General features: G+C 36.9%; 1 protein-coding gene across 1 annotated transcript; it reads right to left on the reverse strand.

Moving 5' to 3' along the window:
- Positions 2,163–5,523, reverse strand: LOC109229305 (importin subunit alpha). Its single transcript, XM_019394700.1, has 2 exons — positions 3,559–5,523; positions 2,163–2,609 (listed from the first exon to the last, which is right to left on the reverse strand). Exon 1 carries the CDS (start codon positions 5,290–5,292, stop codon positions 3,583–3,585), a length of 1,710 nt encoding a protein of 569 aa, XP_019250245.1. The 5' UTR covers positions 5,293–5,523; the 3' UTR covers positions 2,163–2,609; positions 3,559–3,582.

The raw sequence follows: 23,622 nt of genomic DNA on the forward strand, positions 1-23,622 counted from the left end.
CACCTCTTGGAGTGCGGCCCTTCCTTGGACCTTGCGTGAACGTAAGTTACTTTGTACAACAAGCTGCCTTTTACTCATGACTGGGACCCCAATAAGTAGACAGTTGGGAGACATTTTAAGTACTTTTTTAAATGAAATTGTTAGCAAGTGTAGAATTTCTAAAATTGTTGTTCCCCTTTCTGCATTTCTTATAAAGAAGATACCATCTTGTAATCTGTACAACTGACTTGTTATCTGGCCAATGTAATGTGCCACAATCTTGTCCAATAGTTGAAGAAATAAAGGAAAAAATTGACAATAATAAAGTTGATTTTCAAGGAAGCTTCAAAAGAAGCAAAAGGAGCAGAGAATTTATTCTATTCATGTAAAAAAAGAATGAACTTGAAATTGAAGTAAGCAACCCACCACCCATATAAATGAAAAAAAAAACAGTTGAAGTGAAGAAATCATTAACTGCCAAAGATTTAGCGGGAAGGAAGGATAGGAAAAAGGAGAAAATAATGAGAGGACACACAAGATAAGAGGACAAGTGCTAAGCTTTACAGCTTGCAAAATGCTTGGGATATTGCAGTTGCTTTAAAGGGATATATTACAGCAAATATGACATTCAAAACGCCAAAAGTCTCAGCCTTTTCTTTCTCCACTTTAGCAGTATCTGATTCATCTTCATTTGGCGTTTCATACAAGAATTATCAACCAACCCCCAACCCCTTGACCCCCCTCCCCAAACATCAAAACACTCAAATCTTGGGGGTTTTCTCCCTAAATATCAAGTGACTACTTGACTACTTCAACATGATTTGGATTGTTACAATGTGTATTATAAAGGATATCTACTTCACGTACACACAGGGTTCAGAAAAAGACTGCACCCAAAGGGTGTGATATAGACGGTGGGTTCAGAAAAAGACCGCACCCAAAGGGTGTGATATAGACGGTTTAACCTAATGCAAGCATTAGTAACGTGTATTATAATCATCATAAAATTTAAATATACAAGTGCATATTATTTTGTTTTGTACAGTGGTATTTTGATCCTATTTGTGCTTACTTCGATTATGATATAGGCTCGAATACTTGGGTCGACCTTAGGCTGAACCCCTTCAAAGTGCAATGAAGGTCACCGACCTAGGCCATAGACCTTATTGATCGGCCATTGGCCCGTCCTGGTCGTTATGCGTACTTGGTTTAATCCAACAAGTACATGCTACTTTCTATTAGTAGAAGTATTGAGTAACTCTACCTATTAAGACGATAACTGAAATTAACCCCTATTCCGAGGTCATCAAATCCCATCCACCTATTGGGGTGGGGGGTTGGGGTTGGGGTGGAGGGGGAGACAAAACAGGCAGGCACAGGCATGTGAATTAGAGAGAGAGAAAGATGGTGAAGGGTAATGAAAGAGACATAGAATGTGAGTCTTGACCCACCATTTTCATAGACAATCTAACCATATAGAATAAGACCCACTATTGATTTTTCTAATCTTAATGCTTCCATCTTTCCATGTGATATCGCTGTAAACGGTCCCTCTCTTGTCCTCTTTTCCATATCTTTTTCTCTTATGTATTTTAAGCGTTATTTAATTTCCTCCTTCTGACATCTTCATAGCTGCTTCTTCTTTACCTATTCTCCATTTTTTTAATGCAGATTCTCATGATAGAACACGTGGGCCCACCCTTCTTTTATTTCCGATAATCATGGCCTTCCAATTTTTTCTTATCTAAATTAAGGATCGACATACGCATTATTAAACTCCATTTACAACTCAGTTTCACAAAAATCCATTAGAAGTATCCATTACAGTTCCAAGTGTATAAAACTTTAGAACCCCTTTTTACACCAACAACCAAAGAATTAAACAAAGCAAAAAATGTTATCTTTGCTTAATCAAGGGATTATATAAAACAATTCACAAACGCCAGCTATAGGAAAATACAAAAGAACAGAACCTTAACCGCCCTAAAAGCTTAGCTTTATGCTAGGTTTATAAGCTGTGTTGTTTCCTTAACAATAAAAAAATAACAAAGTAAAAAGATCAACCGGCAAACTGACCATAATTCTAGCCGCACTAAAAGGTTGTCAATAACAAATACTATATGAAAAAGGACATTGTACAAAGCAAGAAAATGTTAATGTGATACCCTAAGAGTTAGCTACACTTTTTCACCAATAAAGAGAGAAGAAATAAATTGAAGAGACAAGTTGCACACTTTGTAATTAGGGCTTTGGCCATTACAAGAAAAACAAACCTTTGAATATACAATATTAACCATGCCTAGGATGAAAAAAAAGGGTGGGGTGGCAAGCACTATCACTCACTTACAAAAGCTTCACATTGTGAAATAAACAGAAAAAATGAAAAAAAGAGAAAAAATAAACAAACAAGGATACTCCCTAAAAACCGCATCCATGCCATGTGTTATATAGTTTAGAATAATAAATTCAACTTTTTTTCAGGCTTTTTTCTTTTTTCTAATTGAGAACAATAGTGTAGTATAAGGTTAAAGTTGGGGTGTACCAAGTGTGTAGTGATTTTTTGTTGGTTTCTTTGTAGGAAATGAGGTGGTTTTCCACATTTTGACAGTTGTGAAAATCCAAACAACCACCTGCAAGAAGCATCATAGGTACGATAATGTCAGGAGACAAGATTAGTGAATAAAAGTAAAAACTTCATTAGAGTAAAATGGACTTAAAGTAGCACTAATGTTCATCACGTGTAATCCAGTCAGCTAATGAATAGTAATAAACATAACAGCAAGACACTTCTGATAAGATGATCAACTAGCCAGGAAGTGCATCAATGCCATTCATATCCAAAGACTGAATAATAAAAGTTGAGAATCATGCCCCCACTATAGGGCCAAAGAAAAATATCACAGCTCAGCCTGACCCATTGCAAGCATTAACATGTCTAGCGTGTTTCACAAAATAAAGGAGAAAAATGTACTTATTTAAGGTTGGACAGTTAGGATTTCTAATTATAGTCCACCTACTTTTACTCAATGCAAATGACTTCATCTTGATAGTTGTCTACAATTTACTAGTCTAAGGAAAGTAGTATCATTTGGTTACTTTGACACCATGCTTTAGGCAATTAGGCCTTGACTCATATCAAAATAGAACTCATCACTCATCATATAATGCTTCCACCCTTCCTTTAAATTGAGTTTTTACAAAATGATGAGGTAAAAATGGAGCTCTTACAAAGTCATTACTTTTTTTGAGTAAAAGAGCCCCAACATACTATCTTGTTTCTCTTTTGGAGGGGAAAGGGGATCAAAAACTATAATGAGAATGAGCCACCAAATAAAAATGTTTTTAATCTCTTAAACTAAAATACTTATGTTTCAATTTAATCTTCTGGTTTTCAGAGGATGTGAGCTAAAAAACAATGTAGGCAAATTAATCGAAGCATATAGAAATACTACATTCAGTATGTCATGTTGGAGTGGTGTTGACCGGTAGGACCCGCTAAGGCTAAATAAGTTAAGATGAATTAAACTTCCAACTAAGTACAGTACAGTAGTTAATTAAAGATGTTAACAGAAAAATTACCTTTTGTTGGTTAGTTTGCATTTGCTAATTACTCCATGTCCTTGTGAAAATGCTCTTTAGCCTATTGCCTGAAAGTCTCTGAAAGGCTTTCTTAGCTCCGACAACCTCTGCCTCCGCCAGCTTCTGCAAATGTCCGTATGCTCCGGCCTCCACTAGTCGCTTCCGACAACCATGGCTCCCTCCCGCCATGATTGCCGCCACCACTGCCACTGGGAACTTCTTCGACACCACATCGTTTTTAGCATCCAACATTTGTACCAACCTCATCACACTCTTCTCATCCTTAACCAATTCCTTCCTATTCGACTTCACAGCCAACAAAGAAACCAATGCATTCGCCGCCACCTCTTGCAGCCCATCTGGTTTAGCTGATTCCATCAGCTTCACCAATGACCCCATACACCCAGCTATAGCCCTCTTCTTCTCCTCACTTATAGATAAATTTGCAAGCAGTGAAGCGGAAATATACTGTAACATTAAGCTACCATGCTTTATAAGCTCCGCTAACTGAATCACAAACGTAGTATATGAACTAAGAACCCTCGACGTACAATCAGAAGAAGATAACGAATGAATAGCCCGTAAAACATACTCTAATGTATCAGAATTCGACGATTCATGAAGCAAATGAAGCAATCTTTGCAATCCCTTTTCTTGAATTAACAAATCCCGGTAGTACTCACCAGAGGAAGCAAGAATCGCTACGCAATTCGCCGCCTTTTCTTGCGCTGACGCCTTGCCTGAAACCATTAACTGTAGAAGAACAGGAATTGCACCTTCTTCTGCTAACGCAATACGCACATCTTCATTTGTGGACACGTTCTTGATTGCCCCAACAGCATGAATTTGAGCAGAAACAGACCCAGATTTACATAGGTCTAAGAGTATAGGCACACCACCATAAGCTGAGATAGCCCAAGCATTTTCAGGATCATTAGTAATACATTCAACAGCCAAAGCCGCTTTTTCCTTCATAGTAACAGAACCAGACTCAATAATTCTAAGTAAAGGGCCTAACGCACCTTCTTCAAACACGCATTTCCTCGCCTGTTCACTTAAAGAAACAAGCATTGATACTGCAACAACTGCCTGTTCACGTATAAAAGGATCAATATTAATGTCCAGTAAATTAATTAAATACCCAAAATGCCCTTCCTTTGCAACAATCCCAGCTGATTTCTCATCCTCTGAGAGGAGCTGAATCAACGATTCTAAAGCCTTTCTCTTAAACTCAACGCCGCCGATTTGGATTCTGGTGAATAGGTCTTTAATAAAAAGGACTAAATCGTCTTTTGTAGAGTTAACGGAAGGGTGAGAGAGGACTATAGCGGTAGACTGACGGAGCACACCGGAACGGCAAAGGAGGTCGAGGTGATGGATCTGTTTTGAAAGCCAACCCGAAGCCATGTCAAGATCGGACTGCATTAATAGCTTACCCGGAGTTTTATCCGGGTCGGAGCATTGCTCGCATAGAGTTTGTACACGGAGTACAGTGGAGAGAAGATTCGGGAGCAGCGTCGGAAGAAGCTCGTTTTCCGTCCAATGAGGTGAATCGGAGATTTCGGATAAAAGAGACTTGACGGTAGCGAGTTTCGACCGGAGAACTTGCCAGCGGGAAGTGAAGGACTTGATGGAAAGAGAAAAGGGGAGGAGATGGGTGAGGAGGTGGTTTATTTGGGCAAGGGTTTCGGCCGTGGACGGCGGCTGTGACGGTGGTTCGCCGGTACAATGCATTTTTCTTATAAAAACAAACCACTCAGTTCAATTAATTGAACCTAAGCATAAGAGCAGCAAAAAAGTTTGGGAAAATTAGCTGAGGTGAGAGAGTTATGGGAATGAGGAGAAATAGGGGAGAGTGATAAATTGCGTAGAGGGAAAGGTAAAGTGCAGAGAAGAGAGAGAGTGAGAATGGCGACTGACACGGAAAATAGTGAAAAAGAAAGCGAAGCCTAATATGACTGTTTTGACTAATTGGGGAAAGATAATTAATGTGATAAAACGAACGAAAACCGGGGAATTACAGAGTAGAAAATCCCTATTAGTTTCCCGGTTCAGTTTGGTAGTTGGACGTGGAGTGTGAACCGTGGACGGTGACAACTCACCAGGAACTAACGTGCTATTTGCCGCTGAAACAATTATAAATCTACTTATTACTAGTATCTTATTTAGATTTCAATTTTAATATTAACAGAATACTTGATGTTGACTCTATTTTTTGAACAATGACTTGCTGACTTTTTGTGGGAGTATATAATTCCAGTGTAATACCAAAATAATCGTTACTAGAATAAAGTCATGAACTATCCCTTTTTCTTATTCAAATAGGAATTGATTTTTCGAAAACCAACAACAACTAATTTTTCCACGTTATAAGTGAATGAATACTTGTACTTTTTTTTTGGTGAGAGAATACTTGTACTTGATGTAACATACATTCACCTATTATTCTTATTTCCTAAACTTTTTAAAATTTAATAGTTTTTGTTGGTTTATAAGTCTCAGAAAATTAGATACCAGCTCGTCAAACGAGAGAAACGAATTAAAGAGAAAATCAATGCACAAGATCAAACAAAACAACTACCTTTATCAACTTAGTTCAAGAAACAAAATACGAGCAAAGTCGTATTTTTTTTATTTTATATGGATGGAAATATAAAAAGGACCGTGAGAATTGAATTCAAACTTATTCTATAAAAAGCTATTATCGGTATAACTTGTATAGGCTAAAATCTGCCCCAAGGGGATTTAGCATAAAGTGGTATCAAGGGAAAAAGATGCGATCGAGGTCGACTAGGATACCGTGGGATTCGTGGCCGGGCAGCCAACGATGGTCGAGGTCGAGCATCAAGGATAGAGTACTAACGGCTAGTTTCTGTAATAGGATATTAAAGAGAATATTCCGTTGAATATTCTCGGCACTTGTACTATTAGGGTTGATTGGGAATATGTCTCATATAAATAAAAAAAGAGATAAGTGGATGAGGCAGGTAATATTCATTTGATAAGAACACTTTTTGAGAAGGAGAGTCTCTCTAGCAAAGATATAAACTCTACTTTTTTACTAAGATTCCACCATCCATTATTTCATACTTTTCCATCGGATCCGAGAATAATTCCAATATTCTAGGATTTGTCTGTCATTCATCACTGTTAGAAAGAAGAATCATCCGCCTCATTCAATATTGGGTGAATCATTCTCCTTATTTACATAAATGTCATTTATTACTATTTATTGTTTGATGTTCCTAAAGAAGGTTCTCTGGAGAAGCTTGGAGGCAAAAGGCGTGTCAGTTCCCTATATTATGGCGATTAAGGATATGTATGATGGGGCAAAGACTCGGGTTAGGACGGTAGGAGGCGACTCTGAGGATTTTTCAGTTGCTATGGGGTTACACCAAGGTTATGCGCTCAGTTCATTCTTATTCGCCCTGGTGATAGACGCGTTAACACACCACATTCAAGGGGATGTGCCATGGTGCATGCTATTCGCCGATGACATAGTTCTGATTGATGAGTCGCGAGCCGGTGTTAACGAGAGGCTGGAGGTTTAGAGACAGGCTCTTGAATTTAAGGGTTTCAAGCTTAGCAGGATGAAGACAGAATACCTGGAGTGTAAGTTCAGCGCTGAGCAAGGGGAAGTGGGCGTGGATGTGAGGCTTGAATCACAGGTCATCCCGAGTAGAGACAGCTTCAAGTACCTTGGGTCGGTTATCCAGGGGGAAGGAAAGATCGACGAGGATATCACACACCGCATTGGGGTAGGATGGATGAAATGGAGGCTAGCTTCTAGAGTATTGTGTGATAAGAGAGTGCCACTGGTACTCAAAGGTAAGTTCTATAAAGCGGTGGTTACACCGGCCATGATGTATGGGGCTGAGTGTTGGCCTGTTAAGAAGTCATATATCGAGAAGATGAAGGTAGCAGAAATGAGGATGTTGAGATGGATGTGCGGGCATACTAGGATGGATAAGATTAGGGGATGATATTCGGGAGAAGGTGTGCGTGGCCCCCATTGATGACAAGATGCGGGAAGTGCGGCTCAGATGGTTCGGGCATGTTAAGAGGAGAAGCCCAGATGCTCCGGTAAGGAGGTGCTAACGGCTAGTTGTGGAGGGCACGAGAAGAGGTAGAGGGCGGCCTAAGAAGTATTGGAGGGAGGTGATCAGGCAGGATATGGCGAGCCTTCAAATTTCCGAGGACATGTTGATAGGAACATGTGGAGGTCGAGTATTAGGGTTGTAGGTTAGGAGGTAGTTGGGTCTTGCCTTATGTCATAACTGTGTGGGATTAGTTTGGTAGGGATACTATCTCGCTTTTGCTGTGTATCCTTCTTCTGGATTTCATGTTGTTCCTATTTTTCCTATTTTCCTATTTTTCTTATTATTTCTGTGGTGTTACTAATTTTGTCTCCTTTTGTCTTTTTGTCCTCTTGAGCCGAGTGATCACGCCCAACTCTAGTCCTAAAAAGGATAAGTGGTCGCTGTAAATATAATCCGGTCTAAAAGTCCGGAGTCGAATCCCATAGAGAACTAAGGCTTAGTTGTATCTGTTTAATATCACCAAGAAGACAAGATTGAAAATAAATAAACAGCTGAAAACTAACTATGCTTGAATTGTAAACAATTGGAATAAAGGGCTAAGGTAATGGTTTCCCCCGTTGGTAATTTCCTTGGTTGTATATTTCTTATAACTATAATTTAGTTGTCTCTATCAATCATGAACGCTCCAGCTATCATAAATCTTTCTCGAGTAAGTATGATAATTTACTAGACCCACTCTCTCAAGCTACGCTAGCTAGATTCACATTACAGTTCACTTAGATTGCACCCGAGGTATCGTTATCTCTAATCCAACCTCTAAACCCTCGGTTATGACTCTCGTCTATACTCCGGGAGTGATGTTGTTCATACAATCACCTAAATATGCACTCTCTCTCAAGTAGATACATACTAAATAGGAACGGATAGTTGAGGGCCCTTTCAACTAACCGCAATCAAAACATGGATGAACAAATAGAGATTAACCACAATATCCAACTATATTAATATAACAACCAAGTCATCCCCAACGGGTTCCACCAAACCTTAGATTAAGGTATTTAGCTACTCATAACAATGGGGAAATAAACTACGAAAAGATTCATAATTGTAAATTGCAAGAAAATAAGATAGAATAAGAGTGATGATGTTTTGGGTGATCTCTCACACTTGTTTCTCTTGCAAAAGAATCTCCAAAATAAGCTTTAACCTAGCCTTGGGCGAGTTTCCTACATATTATAAGGATTTTACAAAAGCTTTCCCGAGTTGACACTTTGACCCCTCAAATTTTTGGGCTGTGCACGAGCCACCGCGGCTGCGGCATCGACCGCGGCTACGACCGCGGACGCCTCTGTTGTAAACCGCGGCTCTGACCGCGGGAAGCACTGAAGGTATTTTTTTCTCCGCGTTACTTCTCTCATTTTCTCTTTTGCGTTCGGGTGCTTCTTGAGTGAGTGATTTCTTCACGTTTTTGCCTCCAAACACTTCATTTTTGCTTCCTCACATCTTGTATTCCCTGCGAGACCAAATAGCATCAATTAAAGCATTTTATTGGCAACTTACATTACAAAACAACAACAAAGCATGGGTAATTATGGCTTAAATAACAACTATATAGCCTATTATCAACACCCCACACTTAAATCATTGCTAGTCCTCGAGAAATTCACCCCACTCATAAAAAGTCATTCCCTATGCTTTTCGTTCAACGACTCACTCCATGAACATTTTACAAGAGTTACACCTAGTAGTGAGCAGCTTTCACCTCTAGAATCAAGTTTTTCGTACCCTGCAACATCTGCACTTACTCAAACCTCTCTATACAATAGTCAAGACGCACCTTTCCTTCGTGAATCACATGCCCTCACATCACACAAGAGAGTAGTTCCGTGTATATAATGATAGTGATAACAACTAGGAACTCAAATAGACAGAATTCACTCACTCTCCAAAAGATACATTCACATGCAACAAAGATGCACCATAAGCTTGCCCCTAGTGTAGTACTCGACTAGTCGAGCCCCACTCAGTCTAAGATCAATAGGACTTTATTTGGTTGTAATGTAGGCTAAGGGACAGGTAGGATACATTTGGATATAGTGACTAACCTCCCTAAGCACTTTTAATACAATTACATTGAACTTCAAGCTCGTTATTTTGTAAGCCAACACTCCACCGTATTTAAACATACCCATACATTAGGTGCAATTTATACTAGCTACCACTTATTAATCACTACAAAATATATGGAAAAAAATTTCTATTTTTTTTTTCTTCGTGGTGCTTCTCTTTTTACGCTTCACATTCTGCACCTTTTTCTCTATTTCCATGGTTCCACTTTGAAAACCAAACTACCACCCCACACTTTTGTTTTTGCATAATCTCAATACCATTCTAGTGCTTAGTGAGAGGGAGGAAAACTGGTTCAAACAACAGGCTATTCAAACAATTGGGTAAGGTTCACATTGTGGTTGCCAAAGAAACAGGCTTATAGGCTCAACGGGGTTAACTAAGATGTAATGCATTCAGGTGGGTTCACTTTTTATGTCTGGACAAAGAAATGCCTATATCACTTCTAAAACTGAATGAAGCTACTATTTCGCTTTGCAAACACACAGGGCAAATTCTAGGCATCAAATGTACAGCATGGAATACAAACAATACTCACACTCACTTGGCAGATGACTCACTCTGGATTAGTTTATCAAGACAGTCTCTTTCGAGTGTTCAAGTTAAGCACAAACATACAATTTTTAAGGCACTAAAACAAGATTCAACCCTTGAAGCTACGCGCTACACTCTAGCGTCTATCGTGTTCAGGTGTAAGAACGCTAAGGATTTTTCTTCTTCAAATTTCAGCTCTTCGCCCATTAATCCTAGCCTAAAAAAAATCTACCTATACCCGGTTCAAGATAAACCCTTGAAAAAGAACCGTGGCCCAAAGAAAAATCAAGGGGAAGTTACTACACTACCTAAGAAATAAAAAAGATCTTTTTGGTATTTTCTGTAGACTAGCTTCCCTCAAGAAAATTGTCTAAAGAATCCGTCATTAGGAAGAGTCCAATCTTTAAAAAAATTATTTAATTAAACAAACACAGCTAAAGTAGCATGAAAAGTCACCCAGACAATCTCCTCACCCCACACTTAAAATTGCGCATTGTCCCCAATGCACACCCATACATACAAGAGGGTAAAAGAAACTCCCTGGTAGGCCAAAGGCCGAAGCACTAGCAGTTCATGGGGTACTCAGACTTCTCCCAAGCTTGGTCCTTCATGTGGGTACCTCACACTTAGTTCCAACCATTTGGTTTGCTGTTGCATCCTTCCAATACCTTTGCTTTCCATCCTCCTAAAAAAAACAAAAAAAATTGACACTACAAAAATAATACAATTAACAAAAAATAAAAAATAAATAAAAGAAAGCAATAAAGCTGGGTTGCCTCCCAATAAGCGCTTGATTTAACGTCGCGGCACGACGCGAATCACTTTTTGCCTCCACCTCGAGCTTATGAATTGAACCCCAAGTTTTGCTTCAAGCTTATGATTATGCTCTTGGGGCGGTACAAATTCTTGCGAGCCAAAAATTAGATAAAATCTTATGCACTTGTTGGCTCTCGACCGAGGAGTGTCACCTTGCCTAGACGGCCTTGAGAAATCCAAAATATAAGGCTCATCTACCTCTTCCTTGGACTCCTTTTTATGCTCATAAGGGTGAATTTCCATTTCACCGTCTGAACATAATGTAGAGAAGTGTTTGGAATGAGGCCCAACGCGCTCAAATACATGAACTTCAAGATTTTTAACCTCCTCAACACCAATCACACTAGAGTCAACTAAATTTGTATCTTCAACGTCCTTGGTTGACTCTAGTATTACTTCTTCAACATTGACATCCTCAAATTCTAGTTGGCTAGGTTGTTGATGTTCTACTCTGACCTCCCCAATTAACACCTCAAATTCATGCTCTTCTTGGCTATTATCCTCAATATTGGCTTGTTGAGCATTAAAAGCTCCAACCACTTGACTCAATTGAGCCTCCAACTTGCGAATAGTTGTCTCTTGCCTTTCTATGTGCAATTATTTCTCATTGTTTTGTTCCAGAAGGCACTTTAGCATATCCTTGATCTCCTTCAAGTCCGCATTCCCAGGTTCTTTGTTCCTATTAACTTCACAAGAAAAGGTAGAACCATCATAGTAAGGGGTTGGGGGAAAATAAAAAATATAAGCACAACCATGAAGGTGACCATATTTACCACCACACACATCACACACATTCACAAATAAGATTGAGTTGGTGCACATAACTCGCTCTTAGGAACGTTTTGAAAATTTTGCCACGGGTGGTTTCCTTCACAATATGTATGGAGATCAATGGTAGAATTATCTACACCTAAATTCCCATAATTCCAAGATGTCATGTTTCTCAAATCAACAGATATATAAAAAAAAATACAAAAAAAACAAAACAAAATAAAAGCTCAAACTTAAACTCTAGCAATATATACAGCTACAACTACACCGTTAGTTCCCCGGCAACGGCGCCAAAATTTGATCATGCCCAACTCTAGTCCTAAAAAGGATAAGCGATCGCTGCAAATATAATCCGGTCTAAAAGTCCGGAGTCGAATCCCACAGAGAACTAAGGCTTAGTTGTATCTGTTTAATATCACCAAGAAGACAAGATTGAAAATAAATAAACAGCTGAAAACTAACTATGCTTGAATTGTAAACAATTGGAATAAAGGTATAAGGTAATGGTTTCCCCCGTTGGTAATTTCCTTGGTTGTATATTTCTTATAACTATGATTTAGTTATCTCTATCAATCATGAACGCTCCAGCTATTATAAATATTTCTCAAGTAAGTATGATAATTTACTAGACGCACTCTCTCAAGCTACGCTAGCTAGATTCACATTACAGTTCACTTAGATTGCACCCGAGGTATCGTTATCTCTAATATAACCTCTAAACCCTCGGTTATTACTCTCGTCTATACTTCGGGAATGATGTTGTTCATACAGTCACCTAAATATGCACTCTCTCTCAAGTAGATACATACTAAATAGGAACGGATAGTTGAGGGCCCTTTCAACTAACCACAATCAAAACATGGATGAACAAATAGAGATTAACCATAATATCCAACTATATTAATATAACAACCAAGTCATCCCCAACGGGTTCCACCAAACCTTAGATTAAGGTATTTAGCTACTCATAACAATGGGAAAATAAACTACGAAAAGATTCATATTTGTAAATTGCAAGAAAATAAGAGAGAATAAGAATGATGATGTTTTGGGTGATCTCTCACACTTGTTTCTCTTGCAAAAGAATCTCCAAAATAAGCCTTAACCTAGCCTTGGGCGAGTTTCCTACATATTATAAGGATTTTACAAAAGCTTTCCCGAGTTGACACTTTGACCCCTCAAATTTCTGGGCTGTGCACGAGCCACCGCGGCCACGGCGTCGACCGCGGCTACGACCGCGGACGCCTCTGTTGTAAACCGCGGCTCTGAACGCGGGAAGCACTGAAGGTATTTTTTTTCTCCGCGTTACTTCTCTCATTTTCTCTTTTGCGTTCGGGTGCTTCTTGAGTGAGTGATTTCTTCACGTTTTTGCCTCCAAACACTTCATTTTTGCTTCCTCACATCTTGTATTCCCTGCGAGACCAAATAGCATCAATTAAAGCATTTTATTGGCAACTTACATTACAAAACAACAACAAAGCATGGGTAATTATGGAATAAATAACAACTATATAGCCTATTATCACCGAGGGTCTTTCGGAAACAGTCTCTCTACTCCTTCGGGGTAGGGGTAAGGTCTACGTACACACTACTCTTCCCAGACCCCACTAGTGGGATTTCACTGGGTCGTTGTTGTTGTTGTTGTTTGATGTTCCTCTATTATTGCTCAAAGCTTTCGGAATATTAAATGCGCACTATTTTCAGATCCCCACCAACATTGTCTCACGTTATTTATGCTAGCTAGTTCTAAATCTAGAGATATTATCATTAACTAGGTTTAACTCTCTATTACATAAGATTTAATAGTTTAGCCGAAAGTTTATACTCTTTGGTCAAACATAACTAAACTATAAATCTTGATGATGAACTAAATCATAGTTAGGAAAAGTTATGCCAGATCATACGCTAACCCCCAACAAAATTGGGTGAAATTCAAAAATAGCCAAATTTACAAGTGGTGATTGAAGAATAGCCATAGTTTCAAAAGTAATCAAAATTTAGCCACTTTTCATGTAAAGATAAATCTGAACGAAACTATTATTCAAAATCCGGAAAATATTCCAGCATAATATACTGGAACTTTCCGTGTGTTGGAGTTCCAGCATAATATGCTGGAAGTTCATACACAATGCACTAATCTCCAATATATTATGCTGGAACTTCAGCAAATAGTGGCTATTTTTCAATGGCTTTGCAAACGCTGACTATTTTTCAATTACCAATCCGAAAACTGGCTAGCCCGTATTTTCACAACAAAATATGAGACCTATATAGCATGTTGGCCAAGCCTCTTTTTGGCCAAAAGTTTCCGAATGTTAAGGTGTTTGGCTATGTTTTTAGAGAATAAAAAGTATTTTTGAATAGAAATTAAAAAAAAATTGAAAAGTAGAAAAGAGTAGTATCTTTCCAAAAGCATTTTTGAGAAAAAACACTTGGGCCTCATTTGGTTGCACTTAATGGAGGTTTGAATCTTAATAATTCAGATCTCAGACATTAAGTGCGTTTGTTTTTAAAGTCTGAATCTTAATTATTCAGATCTTAACCATTAAGTGTGTTTGTTTTTTTTTTACTTAACATCCACTTAATGGGTCTGAATAGGTCTGTATGATTAAGATCTGTAATAGAGACTTAATTTCATTAAGATGCTATCACATATTCATTATTAACTGCCGCCACCACCTACCATTATCAACTACCACCATGCCACCACCACCACCACCACCATAGCCGCCGCCGCCACCACGTCATCATCATCCTCAATCATAGCCGCCACCATTATCGAACATCACCATCCACCATCCCACCACTTCGACCACCATCATTTTCACCCACAGTCAATACTTATCCACCTCAACTACTACAACCAACAGCCCATCACCATTAACAACCACAGCCGGCACCGCCCATCATTATAACCTACCACCACCTTCCTAAATCACAAACCACCACTCGCCATTATTAACTATCACCACCCACCACCATCATCATCAATCATAATTGACACCACTACCAATCACTACTAGCTACTAGCATGTACCACCATCATCAACCAAAACTACCACCACCGCCTTTAGTCAGCATTCACCCGTTAGCAATCACCACCAACAACTATCATATTTTAAAAAAGTATATATTTTATTGATAGAATATTAGATTTTTTTCAAATAAAGATAAATTTTATGCATTCAGATGTAAAAAATCAATCAGCCTTAATTTTTAGTATTCAGATCTTAATACACATCTGAATATATTCAGATGTGTATTGAGATTCAGATGTCTTAATCTTAATACACATCTTGATATTCAAATATGTATTCAAATTCAAACGTCTTAATCTTAAAAAAAACAAATGAGGCAGAAGCACTCTCTAAAAACTTAGCCAAACACTAATTGCTTCTCAAACAATTATAAATGTAGTATCTTTTCCAGATTTCAATTGGTAACATAATTGTTCAGGTTGACTCTATTTTCTGAATAGCTACTTGCTGACGTATTTTGGTCTATAATTTCCCGTGATTGTAATACCAAAATAATGTTCTAGAATGAATTATTTCTTTCTATTATTCAAGTAGGAATAATTTTACCACGTTATAAGTGAATGAATCTATAATGTACTCGATTTAACATGCATCTACATATTATCCTCGTCTCCTTAACTTGTTTGGTACGACTCTCACAAATTAAATAGCAGTACGAGTTAAAGAGAAAAATTTGTGCAAGCTCAGACAACTACCTTGATCAGTTTAACTCAGGAAGCAAAGTACGAGCAAAGTCATATTTTTAATAAAATCTACTATATGGAAGAAAATAGAAAAGAGAGAACGAGAATTGAATCGTAGTTATTGTATAAAAATAAGAGAAACTTTCAGAAACCACTATATTTTAGTGGTTATTAGCTAGTTGTAGCTATCATTTTCTATATTACTTTCTATAGTTATTTTTTTAGATTTTTTAGAGTGTATTCGATGTATTTAAGATACTGTATTCATGAATACAGTAGCATTTCTAGGCGTGAAACAGGGGATTACAGCTAGACAGATTTTTGTATTCGAGTGTATTTGACTGTATTCATGGCGTGAAACATGGGATTACAGCTGGACAGATTATTGTATTCGACTGTATTCACGACGTGAAACAGGGGATTACACTGTTTTTAAACGGAAAGTGAATCAATTAACATAATAGACTCCTAATATAACTCAACAAACTCAATTATAACACACAATTTTTGTATTTTTAGTTATAAAAAAGATTCTCAACCGAAAAACACCCCAAAAATATAGCAATCTTCAGAGAAATTATATAATACATCTGAATACATAAATTATATTAATTAAAAATATATATGAATACATTCATGGAATACAACGAGACGGTGTATATAATGAAATACATCGAGATACATTGAAATACAATAGAAAAAAACAATGAATAAATGAAATACATGGAAATACGGCGAGATACATTGCAATATATTAACAGAAAATTCAAGTTGCTCAGCCCCAAAGTCCGTCGTCTTTGTTCAAGAACAACCCTAATGATGAAAATAACAATTCCCTCGGAATAGGAACCTCAATTTTCACTTTCTTCTTATCTACCACATCGTCCTCACCGCCAACGATTTTCCTCGGAACAGGAACCTGAATTTTCAGTTTGTTTCCATCCGTAATTAATAGTGTTGTCATCCAGAAATCCATTAGAATCCACCATTACCAAACAAATTATTAAGAAAGATTTTTATCTACTTAAGCATGAAGAGAAGTCCTGGATTGATTCTTTCTCCAAAAATTAGGTTGAATAAGATATGGTTCTCTTCAAATTGAGGTACAGACCAATTCTGCCACATACTTCAAGATGTAACAGGAGCAGATTCGCTAACAGGAATCAGCCGGAGTTTTCATCATCATAAACTTCAAAACTTTGCAGTTCAAATCCATGGCAAAGAGATGAGATTTGAAACTGTACAAACAAAAATATCTTTGAGAAGCTCTGTAAAAGTAAGATGAAGGTGTAAGATGAGAGAGAGAGAGAGAGAGAGAGAGAGAGAGAGAGAGAGAGAGAGAGAGAGTAGATATGGGGTAGGGGATACGAGAAATATGAGGGGATACGAGAAACTTGAGTGGGGAGAGAAAAATAATACAAAATTTATTTTATGGTTTAAGGGTAGGAGGTGACCATAAATAGATATTTGGCTATAAAAAATCAAAAGGTAGCTATAGAATATAATTTTTTAAAAGGTATTTATTGTAAAATAAATAAGATATCAACATTTGCTATAGGAGGTAACTAATCCTAAAAATAACGTTGATATTACTAAACTATAAGTTTTGATGATGAACTAAATCACACCAAAAAAAAGTTATGCAAAATCATACTAAAAAAATCCTCAACAAAGTATGAAACTTAATTTCCATATTATTAGTATCCTTCAACATAATTCTCGTCTGGATTTTCTTTTTTAAACCATTTTTTTCCTTCAATTGTTTGTACGAAATTTTAATAAGGGAAATAAGCACACAGGTCTACTTGGCACCTCAAGGGCGTTATGGTAATTCAAGTGAAATGGAGCAATCTAATTGGATAAAAAGGCCTCTTATGTAGCTGCCATGTAGATATTTGAGTGACTAGACCGAATTGACCCTTGCTTATCTCAACATACATCACCATTGTTAATCCAAAAAAAAATCTGGAAATGTGGGGCCCATTTGATAGCCACGTGGCTAAAAATCAATTATAGTTTATATTTTAGCATTGTAATTGTAATTTATATATACGTTGTTTGGTCATATTACTACATTGATATTCTTATTTAATTTTATGGCTATTTGTGTAACTAACTTTATTTTTCAATCACATAACATAAAAAAATAAAATAATTTATCGTTTGCATTTGGACAAATATTTGACAAAGTTGAAAAATAAATTACTTGAAGTTAAATGTAGTTAGAAGTTAAAGTTGTGTTTGGACATAAATTCCATTTGAAAACAAGAAATCGAGTAATTATTATTTCAATTGAAATAATCCTCAAAAAATGTTTAACATCACGATTTGCCACCATCTCCATCGCACCACACTGAACTATGTAACAATATTTTAACTTGCAGCATCATTATTGAAAATTGCTTGTTCAAATTTTTATCTGATTCCCTAAAATATTAATGTTTCTATACTATTTTGTCTAGAAAAGTATTTTTCGTAAAAGATGGCAATCTGGATTATGCTTTTGGAATTTTTAAGAATGAAATATAAATTTGATAATATTTAAGTTTAAAGGTAAATATATGTATAAATGTTATTAGAATTTCAACAAATATTTTAATTTTGTATACCATTTAAAAGAAAGGTAGAGAACGGGAAACAAAATATCAAAGCAACTTGGTATCATCTTTTGACTAGATATATAATCAGATAGTAACCCAAAAATCCAAATTTCAAATGAATCAAGAGAAAGAAAAAAAAAACCAAGGAAAAGAAAAATTAACACAAAATTCAAAATCCATCAAAAATCACAACCCAACAATTAAGAACACCAACAAGAAAGAATCCAAAAATCCAAATTTGAAGAAAATCAAAAGCTAGCTAATGAGAAAACTAAATCCAACCTGCCCCCCTCAACAAACCTAACAACAATAACAACAAATTCAGTACTTTCTCACAAGTCGGGTCTAGAGAGGATAAGATGTATGCAGCCTTACCCCTACCCCTGCACAAATCTCAACAAACCTAACATCAAATAAAATCGCAAACTAGCCATTAAACTTATAAGGAAAGAACCGAGAAATTCACATATAAAAAAAATCACAGTCAAACAAGTTAAACTCAAAAAGAAAAGAAACCTAAAATAGATCATAACATGCAATTTCTCTATTTAGTGTTGTACACATATCAATCTTTTAACTTCTGCCTTGGCCTTTTAGTTAGTACGATGAATTAACACTATTTTTGAGTTATGTGCTGCTACATGTGACATTTATACTAATTAAGAAATGCATCATTTGTGCCATCTTTTGGTATTTTTGATCAAGGAAATTAACATTCACTATGCAATACTATAGCACTCTCTACTCTATGGAGTATTTATTAAATAAATCCAGTGCAACTTTGATTCAATAGGGACTAATACTTGCAGATTTAATTAGCTATACTAATTATTTTTTCAAATAAGTTCAACAATGAACTATGATGAAGAAATTGTATTACACTCCATTTAGTATTTCAATAATTCAAAACGAGACAAAGAAAATATTAACATGATCACCTTATTAATTTCTCAATTCAAATATTTGATTATATGATTTTATATAAAATTGGACTAATGCACATTTCACTATTTTAAGGGGCGATTTGCAGCCATACCCTATATTTATGCCACCTTTTAACCTGTACCCTATTTTTAAAAACTATTGATTTCGTAGCCGACTAACAAAAAGTCCGTAATAATATGACCATTATACCCCTTCCAAAACAAAAAATCCCTTTTTTCATGTGCTGTGGATAGCCAGATATGGAAACAAAAGTTCTGTCCAGCGGAATCCGCCACTCTACTATCCCTCAAAGTTATATCCGCCCTTAATCCGATAGGTCACTCCTTTCTAAAGTCGCTGATTGTGAAAATGTTCCAGTAATTGACATGGGCTGTGGAGATAGAAACCTTTTAGTTCATCAATTTGGTATTTAAGAAGTATACCAAATTGGAGGAATCTGACCAAGAGGATTACATAAGTTAGTGAGCACCTGTATTTCCATCTAATACTTTCAACGTTCGAATCATATGGAAAGTCAGTTAAAACTTCAACTCTAAGAAGGCTGAAGTTGGCTAGTTACAAACAAAAACTTCAGCTTTAAAGCTGAAGTTCGACAGTTACAAAACAAAAACTTCAGCTCTAGAGCAGAAGTTCGCCAGTTACAAAAACAAAAACTTCCGCTCCTAAAGTTAAAGTTCACCATTTACAAAATAAAAACTTCAGCTGTAGAGCTGAAGTTCACCAATTACAAAAACAAAAACTTCAGCTATAGAGCTGAAGTTCACCAATTACAAAAACAAAAACTTCAGCTCCTAAAGCTGAAGTTCACCAGTTACAAAATAAAAACTTCAGCTCTAGAGCTGAAGTTCACCAGTTACAAAAACAAAAACTTCAGCACCTAAAGCTGAAGTTCACCAGTTACAAAACGGCTCGCAGTATATTTCGACACCGTGGGAACGTGCAATCACAGGTATAATCAATCATGAAAAAGATGAAGATTCTCTTTCTAGTGAATTCTTCCATGCATGTTTACTATAAAGAGGTAATGGCAAAGGCTTTTTAAGATCATCCTTCTGTAGTGCTAGAAGAAAAGAAAATTTTGAAAGTGAATTTATTGGTGATGAAATCAACTTTTCCTCCAATTTTTGGTTCTGAAAAGTCCTAAAACGTGCTTAACGTATTTGCATTGTTCCTTGAAATAACATAGGTGTACTGTTAGCTTCCTTTGAGAAAATTCCAGTTTTAACATAGAGGACTAGCGTATACTTGGAGAGAAAGTAGTCTTTTAATAAAGAAGGGCAAAATAATCTTTTTAAAAGGCTTTTAACAAAGAAACGGGTGCGGGTGCAAATAGAAAAACAAAGCGGCTACATGTTAAAAAGGGTTAAGATCATGTGTTGCAAAACTATATGACTACTAATGTATAATTGTTACAAGTATTGTTGGGCTTGTGCTGCATCTAGTATGTATAGAAAACAGAGAATGGTTTCCCTCAATAATATGTTTAAACTTCTAAAGTCAACCTCAATTAGAAAACTGTTTTCTTATTTCATTAATTAAAAATGTTGATTACAATCTTATTACAATTGGAATCTTCAAGAATAACGTTCTGTTATTTGTTCCAACAATTTCTTTAAGCTATTCCCGATTTAATGGAAAAAAGCGTGGGTCAACTTTGCAAACTAGGCTTGGGCTGTGAGATAAGCTTAGTAGTAGTACATTGGATTTGACTCATTTGACCCAATACAATTTTCGGCCCAACCCAAACAAGATATAAGCAAATTAAAGAACAATCTTACAGGATAGGTCGAGTTTGCTCAGATTGCAACCTAATTTTTGATTCTGCTTCTTGCTTCTGTTAGAGTTAAAAAATAGGACAATTTGATCCTTAAAATTTTATTTGTCATTCAATGCAGATTGGAAGACGCAGTTCCACTTCTTTTTGGAATAGACTAAAAAGAAAAGTAAGATACGTAAATTAAAACGAATGAAGTACAAATGACGATTCACCAGCACGACGGCGAGTCGGCGAGTCGGCGAGTCGGCGAGTCGGCGAGTCGGCGAGAGATTATACAATAGAAGGTGCCATTCAAAAACATACAATCAGTAATGTCATTAGCAAAACTATATGGGAATGGCTGGATAAATTTCCAAGAATCAGTTTTTAAAGAGTAGAACTGGACTTGGGTGTCTCTCAAATTGTTAAATATAAAGTGTGTTAGCTTTACAACTATGTAATCATCATTTTTTGAGTCATAACCAAAACCATATGAACTGTCGAGTAGTCGTCACTTATTTGCTGATAGTCTTGTTTCCTAAGGAGCAGGAGGCAGAGGCTTAGATTTTTTTGTACAAGGACTCCAAGTAATGTATAATCTAGTAAAATCAACATGCACCAAGTACAAACCATTAATACATGAGCCATATATCCTGATAATAGGTGCCTTTGTTTTGATTGCTAATTCTCTATGATACAAGTTTTCTTGTAAAAATGTCTTTGTTATTGCTCTTGTTTCGCATTTGTAACATCCCAGACTTTAACAGAGTCCCACATCAGTAAAAACACAAAAGAGATGTTGGGTATAAAAGTTAACAAGCCTTAGACCCTAGTGACGTGTTTTAATCTCGTGAGGGCCTAGGCCCAAAGCGAATAATATTACTAGCGGGGTGGGCTCTTACATATAGTATCAGAGCCACTCTTCTGTCAGCCTAATAAATGGTTCGTCAGAGTTCAACTGAGTTTTGGCTTCAAATCAAATTACAACTAGCCGAATAGGTAAAAACCTCGACTCCTATAACATGCTTTTTAGGTTGCATAAGAAAGGAGCTGTAAATGCAAACTTGTACCATCTAAGAAATATTTCAAACTAATAAAGCATTCAAAGAACTCAGAAATGACAGAAACCTTTTTATACTAATGCTTTAGAAAAGTGAATACATGCAACTCACCTACAATTTCTATAACATGAGTGCACCACTAGAAAAATGGGAAAAAAGAAGTTGTTACACAAATGGCCAGCTAGATTCAATATTTACGTTTTCTAACCGATATACATAGATTATACATATATTATATATGAATTACGGATATATTATACATCTACCGGCTTCTATGCGCTCAGTCCGTTCTTATTCGCCCCGGTGATGGACGCGCTAACATACCATATTCAAGGGGAGGTGCCATGGTGCATGCTATTTGCCGATGACATAGTTCTGATTGATGAGTCGCTAACCGGTGTTAACGAGAGGCTGGAGGTTTGAAGACAGGCTCTTGAGTCTAAGAGTTTCAAGCTGAGTAGGACAAAGGCGGAATACCTGGAGTGTAAGTTCAGCGCTGAGCCGGGGGAAGTGGGCGTGGATGAGAGTCTTGACTCATAGGTCATCCCAAGTAGAGGCAGCTCCAAGTACCTTGGGTTGGTTATCCAGGGGGGAGGGGAGATCGACGAGGTTGTCACACACCGTATTAGGGTAGGATGGATGAAGTGGAGATTAGCATCTGGAGTCCTGTGTGACAAGAGAGTGCCACCGATACTCAAAGGTAAGCTTTATATATCGGTGGTTAGGCCGGTCATGATGTACGGGGCTGAGTGATGGAATGTTAAGAACTCACATATCCAGAAGATGAAAGTAGCAGAAATTGTTAGTAGACTGTATTTGTAAAATAATTCTGGAAATATAAATGAATAAAAACAGAAATGAACATAAACAAAAATGACATAAAACCAATTCGAGCCCACTGAATTCACAGTGTTTCCTTAAGGAATTTAATCCCCTCCTAGTACCCAAGGTTATGGATTATTTCCTCCCAAGATAGAACGAATTACACACTGGTGTAGTGGTACTTCAAACCCCAGTGTTTCAACGAACACAAAGTTCGGTAGCAAATCACACTTACTTTTTACTTTGTTTGATGCTAAAAGTATGCAGAAGAAGGGGAGAAAACTCAGAAAATCGTAGTGAAATTCTGAGCAGAATAGTGTTGTATTTATAGCGAAAGTTGGGCTGAAATCTGAAGAGGTGCAACTCTTCAGAATGGTTATTTATGCAAAACGCCCACAGCATAAATTCCATTACATAAATGGCCATTTACTCAACAATAAAGAGGGAAAATGAAGAGGGAAAATTAAAAAGGGTAGTTAATTTTCTGTTACCAAAACAGAAAAACAGATTGGATTTAATATTAATATTTAATATTAATATTCTGTTATTAAAACAAATATTTAATAATATTTCTGTTAATATTTTACTATTAACAAATAAATTTGGTCCAAAAAGTTAATCAATGAATCGATCATTTGACCAAATCCAAATCCGAATCCGAATCCGAATCCGAAGCCGAAGCCGAAGCCGTAGCCGTAGCCGTAGCCAAAGCCGAAGCCGAAGCCGAGCCGAGCCGAGCGAGCGACGGCGACGACGGCGCGAGGCTTGCCTTCTTCTCAACTCATTAAGAGCTAGAAGAAGAGCAATTGCTTATATACCCATAAAAAAACCTCTTACCCTCTTCCATGGGACAATGCCCATTTGCCAAGGG

The sequence above is a fragment of the Nicotiana attenuata genome, chromosome 7 (assembly GCF_001879085.1).
Source record: "Nicotiana attenuata strain UT chromosome 7, NIATTr2, whole genome shotgun sequence".
In the NCBI taxonomy this organism is placed as follows: Eukaryota; Viridiplantae; Streptophyta; class Magnoliopsida; order Solanales; family Solanaceae; genus Nicotiana; species Nicotiana attenuata.

What these genes read in the sequence shown, in the direction of transcription:
- LOC109229305 (XM_019394700.1), bottom strand. Translation starts at nt 5,292, where the DNA reads ATGCATTGTACCGGCGAACCACCGTCACAGCCGCCGTCCACGGCCGAA.